The 8,725-nt window shown below is 50.3% G+C and overlaps 1 protein-coding gene across 1 annotated transcript; it reads right to left on the bottom strand.

Annotated features, from left to right (window-relative positions):
- Positions 1–4,431: 4,431 nt before the first annotated feature.
- Positions 4,432–7,053, bottom strand: LOC104404608 (toll-like receptor 2). The gene has a single exon (XM_010013070.1). The coding sequence runs from the start codon at positions 7,051–7,053 to the stop codon at positions 4,432–4,434; it is 2,622 nt and encodes an 873-aa protein (XP_010011372.1).
- Between the last annotated feature and the right edge of the window lie 1,672 nt (positions 7,054–8,725).

The raw sequence follows: 8,725 nt of genomic DNA, 5'->3' as shown, positions 1-8,725 counted from the left end.
TACGTAGCGCTGGTCTTTTTCTGCTGCAAGCAGAAGACCAGGCTGCGGGCCGTGGGCAAAGGCAGCCTGGAAGTCAACAGGAACAAGTCATCGCACCATGAGACCAATTCGGCCTACATGCTGTCTCCCAAACCCCAGAAGAAGCTCGTGGACCAGGCATGCGGCCCCAGTCACTCCAAGGAGAGCGTGCTGAGCCCCAAGGTGTCCGTCGGGCATCAGCACTACGCGCAGAGCAGCTCGACCCCCATGAACACCCGGATCGAGCCCTATTACAGCATCTACAACAGCAGCCCCTCGCAGGAGGCGAGCACCCCGAACAGCCTGCGGCCCGGGAACTCCACCTTCGGCTTCACCAAGTCCTACATCGCCATGCACTACCGCGCCAGCGACCGGGACTGCGGCAGCGCCGCCGCCCGGCACATCCCGGTGCCCTCCGTGTAGCTGGGCAAGGGGGTTGCGCTGAGCTGTGCTGCTGGTGAAGGAGAACACCACTAACGTCGTTGATAACCCAGCATTTGCATCTGATGTGATGCTGGGGTGCTGCTCCGTGACTCTTTGTTTCAACGGGGCAGGGTTTTAGGTGTGTGTTTGGAGCTGTAACGTGAGGGTGGGTTTGTTACCGAGCGAAGAAAGAGCAAGAGTTACAGCTACGTGATGCGCTGCAGCATGAGGCGGAGTGTCTCGGGGAGCAGCCTGAGCCTGCGCCACGAGTATTACCCCTGAAATTGCAAACTTGGCCTGTTTCACGAAGGAAGAACTGGGAGGACGTTTGGTGTTTATGATACTCAAGTTTAAACTCTTCCCATTGCGGGAGGAGTTCGGTGGTATTTTGTTGTAGCAAACACCAGTAATAACAAAAGGCCTTTCAATTCGCAGGGTGAAATCCTGGTTCCGTTGAGGTAAATGGCAGAATTCCCATGAACTTCAGCTGAAGTTCACGATTTCAGTCTTGGCTTCCTAGAGCAGGACAAGGTATTTTACAGCCAGTGTCACATTGCTGCTGGGGAGGGACCTTGGAGGTTGGTCGCGCTGTAACAAGCCTCTGGAGTATGTGTATTAATACCTGATGTACGTTTATTTTAAGGATCGGTGGCATTATGCATCCCAAAATAAGCTATTTGGGGAAGTATTTTACACCCGGTAGAAATAACTGTGCAATACCTGACGATGGGATTTGTGTGAGGATAAAGATGCCTATTGCAGTATTATGGTACTGATACACTGCGAGTAACACAGTCACCTCTGGAGTGTCCTAATCCATCAGCTGCGATGCAGACAGCAGTGCTGCTGGCTGGGGTTTTGTGTGTAAATCAGGAACTGGGGGATTTGGCTGTGATATTCCTGACAGGTAGAACTGACACCTCTACTAACGTTTTAGAACCAGAATGACCACAAGACAGCTGCGAGTCATTGAGGTTTGCTTAAGTGTGACATCAGTTTGGTTTAAAGATGAACAATCCCCCTACCTACAGACCTCATCTGCGCAGTGAGCAAACAAGAGCACTTCAGTGTTTTTATGAACCAAACCATTTGTGTTGTGTCACTGGTGGGGGGAATTCCTTGGGAAACGGAATGATTCGGAGGCATTGAAATTCCTGACAATTACTGCTGTAAGTGGCCAAATCTTCACCTTTCAACTTCTATGGACTTGAGCTGAGCCTTAGTATCTCCAGATACTAATCGTGCCACAGACTCTGGTGCCTCGGTGTGGGAAAATGCCACATTTCAGTGATGGAAAGCAACAAACCCCATTGCCATGTGTGAGTCGCCATGGGTTCAGGCTCTCTGTTACTGCACTGCTTTCAAGGGTTCCTTGGAAGACAGTTGCATTATGAACTCTGTCCTTTGGTAATACTCTGGATTTTAACGAGTTTTGAGTAATTCAAGACAGCTTTCTTCTTGCAATAAAATGGATGTGAACAACTTTCTAATACAAATGCACAAAGGAGATTATTTCCATAAGTCTCTGCCCAGATATTTTTCTCTATAAACAAAGAACACGGTTCTTTCTACAGTGATTATAAAAGATAACTAAAAGATGTGTCTTGCTTGGTTTTTCTCACTTGGCATTTCTCTTTAGTACAAAGTGTGCTAATTCGGAGGGATAGAATACATGGGGTCCTGTCACTTTGCCTCAAGCTGTATGTTCTTAGCAGCAATTTCAGTTTCAGACCACAAGGAGTCCAGGGCAGGACCCCAAAAGTGGTTGCTGGATGGGGTCCTGTCTGTACTTGGAGCTGCAGATGGGCATTAAGCCTGGTTTTAAGATGAAGCAGGTTTGGGGTTTGCTGCTCGTACGTATGACTCCCACCGTGCTTGTGGGATCACACAAGGTTCATCACGCAATTGAAGGTTAAATCCCTCACACCGTATTCATAAAGTGCTTTGCACTGAGTGTTCACGTGGGAGTAAAGCAAGAAGGTGCAGCTGCGGGATAAGAGGAGGTTTAATTGCCTTTATGTGATGTGTCATTGAGACAAAAGAACTTGAAGGGACAAAAAGTCCCTCAGAGCACTTTGTAATCCTGCTCTTGTTATCACTGCTGCCAGTTGTACTCTTAATGCAACCAGTGTGTTAATATGCTGATTGTGTCAGATAGGGAAGTGCAACACCTTTTAGTCTGCACTAGGAAGAAACCAGAGTTGTCAGTTGTACTGTTTGGGGGGAGGTTTGTGGGTGTCGTAAGTAGGGATTGGAGTTTGAAAATAGGTACAATGTCTTTGACTCATGATTCAGTTGCCATATGATAAAATAACTGGGTTTGACTCATCTGGAGCGTAACTTTTCCTTTAGCCCCCGTCTGGCAGAACCCTCCTCTGCTGAGCACAGGAGCAGGGAAGCCCGACTGTGAGGTTCAGGAAGCAGCAATCTAACTGGGAGGAGAAGCAAGAGAGCTCTGGATGAAGGAAGTGGAGGGTGTATGTGAAGAGAGGTGAGAGTAAGCAGTCCAAGTGTGTGAATACGGAATGGTTTAGGAAGAGTATGTCTGTAGCAGTGCAGCCCCTAACACAAGAAGAAAGCATCTGTGGATGTGAAAGGTGGCAAATCCAACGCTTACGCTGTACTTAACTTAGTTAACTCAGTGCCTGTATGTACAGAGCTAATTCCATTTCAGAGTCCACGTTCCAAACATGCTGTCCCATCCCATTCTGCATTCCCAGGTCTGACCTGCTGCTGGGCAGTCCTTTGGGTTCACTCACGAGTGAATCCAGGGCTGTGCTGTGCTCAGTGGTCTGCTCTCACCTCGTATTTATTTCCAATCACAGTCTGTTGGTTTTCCTTGAATGTGAAAATGAGATCGATTGTTCCTACTTCTTTCAAGTACAGTAAATGCAGTCATTAAGTGGCAGTAGGTGATGGCAAGGGCTGGAATCGGGGCAATTATGTAAAATGAAACTTTATTAAGTCTAAATAATAATACACAAACTTTCTTGCTTATCCTTTAGAGGTTTCTGACGGCAGCACTTGAAGCTCACACCATTATTTAACAGCAGAGACTGACACACTGAGCTGGCTCTTTGGTGATTGTCTGGCTTTATAGGTTAATCCGTAATGATAAAAGACTTTAAAGTCCCATCTTCTCCACCAGTTGCTTGAACCAAGTGGTGCAGCAGCCTGGGTTTGCATCGCTCAGATGGCTGCGTTAAGGAAACCTTTTCTCACTCTAAACCACAGACAAGCTGTTACCTTGTGCTGTCGTGGTTTGTGGTTTTCAGGTGTACACAGTGTGTGTTCCCATCTCAGGCTGTACCAGGACTGAGAGTCTGGACTAAACCAAGATCCAAGTTTAAGTGTGTATTTCTAGCTCTGATTGATTGTTCCAAATATTTTGGAGATACCCAAGTGTGAGGAAGCAATAAAGAGGAATAGGAGGAAATACAAAGCAGGAGACAGAGAGGTCAAGATTTTGTAAGAAACTACAAGAAAAACCTTTTAGATTACTCTCTGGAGGGATGGGAGGGAAGGCAGCCTGATTCTTCATTAGCTTTGAAAGCCAGGTTGGACACAGCGGCTTGGAGCAACCTGCTCTAGTGGAAGGTGTCCCTGCCCGGGGCAGGGGTTGGAGCTGGAGGAGCTTTAAGGTCCCTTCAACCCAAACCTGTCTGGGGTTCTGTGATTCTATCAGCCTTACCCTCGGTCGTGGTGTGACTCAAGCTGTCTTTCCTTCCAGGTGACATCCACAGCGTTTCAAGAAATGCTGGAAATAGCTGAAGACAGTCAAGCACCCGGGAAGAAAAGGCTGTTTGTCAGTGCTCGGGCCTCAGCCCTTTGCGTAACAGATTCTTTTATCAGATGGAATAACACGTGCTACAAGCCCACTAGGAACCTGTCCTGGGACTGATCTGAGACAACCCCCCGTGACACAGAACCTTTGCAGGAGGTGAGCACAGAAACGCTTTTATTTGAGCACAGCCCCTTCGTGCACAACCTTTACACCTCTGTGCATCCTTCCATCTCCCACACATCCCGAGCGGCGCCGTCCTCCGCCCTCAGCAGCGGCTCGTTGGTTGTCTTTAAGACAGCCTCCAGCTGGCGCCAGAACATCCTCTGTTTGTGCTCCTCGGGGCTCCACTTGAGGTAGGTTTTCCTTTTCAGCAGCTTCCTGAGCTTGCTGAACTTCTGGGGCACGCTGTGGGGCGGGAGGTCCTCCAGCACGATCATGATGAGGGAATCCTGGTTTTCATTGAGGACCCGGTGCTCGGCAAAGTACAGCTCGTACTGGCACCAGCAGCTGCTCACGAAGCTGGGGGAGAGGACAAAAATAACCTTGTGGCTGTTCTCGATGCAGTAAAATATGTTCCCGAGAACGGGATGCCCCGGTTTGAAATCCCTCTCATGGTAACAGATCTTGAACCCATCCTTTTCCAGTTTTCCCAGCAGATTCTCTTTGGTCCAGTCTGCGTCGTGTTCGCTGTAGGAAATGAAGGCGTCGAAGGGCTTGTTCTCTGGCCTCTTCTCGTACTGCTTCCTCTTGGCCATGCACCAGTACCAGCCCATTCTGACATACCACAGCCCATCGAAGCGCCAGCACAAGCCCGTCAACACCAGCACCACCAGGATGGCAGCACAAGCTGTGATGGCCATCTGGAGGCCCAGGGAGCAGCGCAGGAGCGTGAGGTGGCTGCTCTCCACCAGCCAGCCCCTTCTGTCTGGGGGGAAGCTGCACCTGAGGCTCCCTTTGCCATGGATCTGGAGCTGGGGGTTGTGGATGTAGACGTTGACGAACCAGTACAAGTCACAGTTACAGAAGAAGTGTTTGCCTTGAACAGTCAAAACGCTCAACTGCGTTAACTGGCCAAAAGTGTCCTCCACGATGGTGGTGATGGCGTTGTCGCTGATGTCCAGCTCGATGAGAGAAGCCGGGAGAGCACCACGCTGCAGGAAGGAGATCTTGTTCCCGGATAGATTGAAGTATTTCAGCATTGGAAGAGATTCCCCAAAGTCATCGGGGAGCTCTGCAATGAGGTTGTGGCTACTGTCCAGGTTAGTGAGGGCAGAAAGGCGGCTGGTGGCCTCCAGCCTGGCGATGAGGTTCCCAGAAACATTAAGATGCTGGAGGTTCTCCAGAGCACGAGTTAATGGCAACAGATTCAACTTGTTTTTGCTGATGTCACATTTGGTTAGAGTCCATGGGAAGTACTCGGGGTGCATGTCTGTGACTTTATTGTTCTGAATGATAAATACTTTTAAGTTGGACATGGATTTAAAATGAGGGGGGATCACTTTGATGTCACTGCTGCTTATGTCGAGGTGCTGCAGGGAGGGAGGTAAGTCGGGAAGCGCAGCAATCCGGTTGCTGCTGAGATCCAGGTGTAACAGTTCTTCCATGGTGTCTGCAAACCACTCAGGCAGTTCCACAATGGAGCAGTTGGACATCTTGAGGTGCTTCACCTTCCAGGGAAGGCTCTCGATGGGGGTCCCAGCCTGGTTCCTGACTAAGGAGATGGCGCTGATGTGCACAGATCCAGGGGGAGGCTTTGCCAGAGTGGTGGTGAGCTGCGGCCGCACGGTGTAGATGAAGTGGTTTCCCTGCACGTACATGTTCTCCACGTTAAACATCTTCCTAGCAAAATTCTGGGGTATTTGGCTTATGTTGGTGAAGGACAAATCAATGACCTTGATGGATGTGGGGAGGCAGAGCGTGTCCAGGCTGTTGATGGGGTTGTTGCTGATATTCACAAACCGGAGCTTGTCGGAGGGGAAGTTGCAAATGCCCTCGACGTCTAGAATGTTAATGGTCAGTTTGTTATAACTGGCATCGACAGAGTGCATGTTCTTCATGGGCAGAAACAGGATGAACAGCGACAGCAGATCCATTTCCAGGTCACTGTGACTAATGTCAAGCTCCAAAACACTATCCAGCTGAGCTTGGCACAGATCTGGATCCAGCTTTGACGTCAGCTCCTCCTCGGTCAGTTTGCTGTTTGACAGATCCAATGTCCCATTTATTGGTGTTGCACAGAAACTGGGCCTCAATGAAGCTGTGGGAGAGACTGTTCCATTTTCCCCTCCTCTGGAAGAGCCCGTTGCGTTTTCCTCTCCTCTTTGAAGCAGGTTCCCTGTGCTTTGTCCGAGCCTTGGACCGACATCCTGCAGGACATATGGATGCAGCAGCTCGTCGGGGGGTGCAGAAGGCTCCAGAGCAGCCTCTGAGGGTTTGGGGGTGGGTGAGAGCTTCAGGTGGGGTGGGAGACCCGACACAATAAGTTCCTTATCATTGAATGACAGATCCACAGCAGTGAGGCTGAGCAGACTCTCAAACGCGCCTGGTTCGATGTCCTTAATCTGGTTGTAGGAAAGGTCTAGAACTTCCAACATGCCAAAACCTTCCAAGTCTCTCTTGGTTATCTTTTCTATTGCATTATGTGAGAAATTGAGAGCTCTGGCTGTTTTGGGAGCTCCTGCTTCTGATATAGAAGAGAGGTTCAAGTAGGAGTAGTTGTAGAAGGGGAAGGTGTAGGCTGTAGGTGTTCTCTGAGTTAGAAATCCACTTGCTCCACTGAGTAAGAAAGAAACTGAGTAGAAATGAAGGCTTCCAATAAGGATCTTCATCCTGAAATGTAAAATCCAGCATTATAATATGCTCTATGTTAATGAATACCCTTGCAAAAACTAACCCTGGTTTACTTGTAAGTACAGAGATTGTTTCATGAGTTGTAGCTATGAATCCCTTTTTATCTACATTAAAAAATACATGTTCATTATTACTTTCAAGAGGCAATGCTAGAAGATGGGGGGGGGGAACAGTCTGAGGAGAGCACTGTTTGTTTCAGACCATTGGAGATAAACTCTGAATGATTTCTTCCTTCTCTTCTTGCCTTCCCCCCTCCCAGGCAGGCAGCGAGCAGCCTCTGCAGTAGCATCTCTGTTGTGTCATCTGAAGTGCACTGTTGTAACAGCTGCTGGGACCTGGGGTTTGGGTCTCCACAACCACACCAGGTACCTCTGACCCCTCCAAAACCTGCTCAGTGCCTCTTCAAGAGTAACATGATGGGAAGCCACATGTAACAGTGTGACCACGTGTCATCTTGTGACCCCATCCCCGTGGTGCTCTCTGCCACTGTGACCATCTATTTTGCCTTACCTGTGGGACTACGGGAAACAGTAAGTTTGCTTTGAGGTTGGCTATTGGAGGCATTGGTGGGGCAGCTGCACCAGGAGAGCTCACTCACTGCTGGCCATCCTTCCTGGGACATTTCCCCTTGCCTGGAGCAGCACTGCCTGGCTCCTCGCCTGCCCTCCTCTCTCTATCATTAATCTCAGTCCATGTCTTGTATTTATGACCTGAAAATGCGAGTGCAGACTTTCAGGTGAGGATCCTGGTGTTACCATCACCCCCTTGGCTGCCCTCCAGACTAGGACCTTGAAGCTGAACAGTGACATCCCAGCTCTGTCCCCTGCCAGCAGGACCCCAACAGACCACCTCACATCCCTTGCATGGAGCAGGAATAACCTGCAGCGTGGAGCCAGCGCACCACAGGGGTAAGGAAGCCCCCGGGGCGTTAGAAGCTGGGCGGATGTAAGGCTGGGGGACAGCTAACAGCTCACTTGCACTTCCAGCCACCCTCCGCATCCCTCTTACTCACCTTTTACTCGCTGTCCTCAGCACTGCTTCTCCACCAGTACCTGCTGCGCTGCCTTTTGTAGCACTGGGAGGGGAACGGGGCGGGCTGGGAACTGCCCAGCCCTCCGGGACAACCGGAGTCTGCAGCCCCGCTGCCCCCTGTGGGGCTGGGGGAGATGCTTCTCCCGGTGCAGTCCATGAAGCTTTCCCCACCGTGTGGTACCAGCAGCAGCTGAGCCACTGCAGAGGGGGACACCATGTGTGGAGGTTGCTTGTTTTAACGCTTGGTGCTGATTCCTGGGCACAGGTATCTGCTGGCTGAGCTCCTGCCACAGGATCGCTGGGAAGGGCTGGAAGCGCCGAGTGTGGGCAGAGGGTTGTAAACATTTACTGCCGTGTTATGTGGGGCATGTTTCCCAGGACGACGGGGGGTTCGAACTGGGCTCTCCTGTGTGTGAATACAGGCTCTTGTGTGCCAGAAGTGCTGCTGCAAAGCGAGCAATGGTCCCTTTCGCGTGCTTTAACCTGGGGACAGAAGTAACAGGAGATTTTCCCGGTGTTTGCAGCGCTGCCTTGAAAGCTCTGCTCTGTTCGCGGCGCAGCCGATCGGGGCGCCAGCAGGAGGGGACACAACGGATTGCACAAGACAGAGCTCTCTCA

This window comes from Nestor notabilis, unplaced genomic scaffold (assembly GCF_000696875.1).
Source record: "Nestor notabilis isolate BGI_N333 unplaced genomic scaffold, ASM69687v1 scaffold18754, whole genome shotgun sequence".
NCBI lineage: Eukaryota > Metazoa > Chordata > Aves > Psittaciformes > Psittacidae > Nestor > Nestor notabilis.
The sequence above is the reverse complement of the archived record's forward strand: the minus strand, read 5'-3'. Positions and strand labels throughout refer to the sequence as shown.

Bases quoted from the DNA above. Each gene is read 5' to 3' on its own strand.
- LOC104404608 (XM_010013070.1), bottom strand. From the start codon at position 7,053: ATGAAGATCCTTATTGGAAGCCTTCATTTCTACTCAGTTTCTTTCTTA.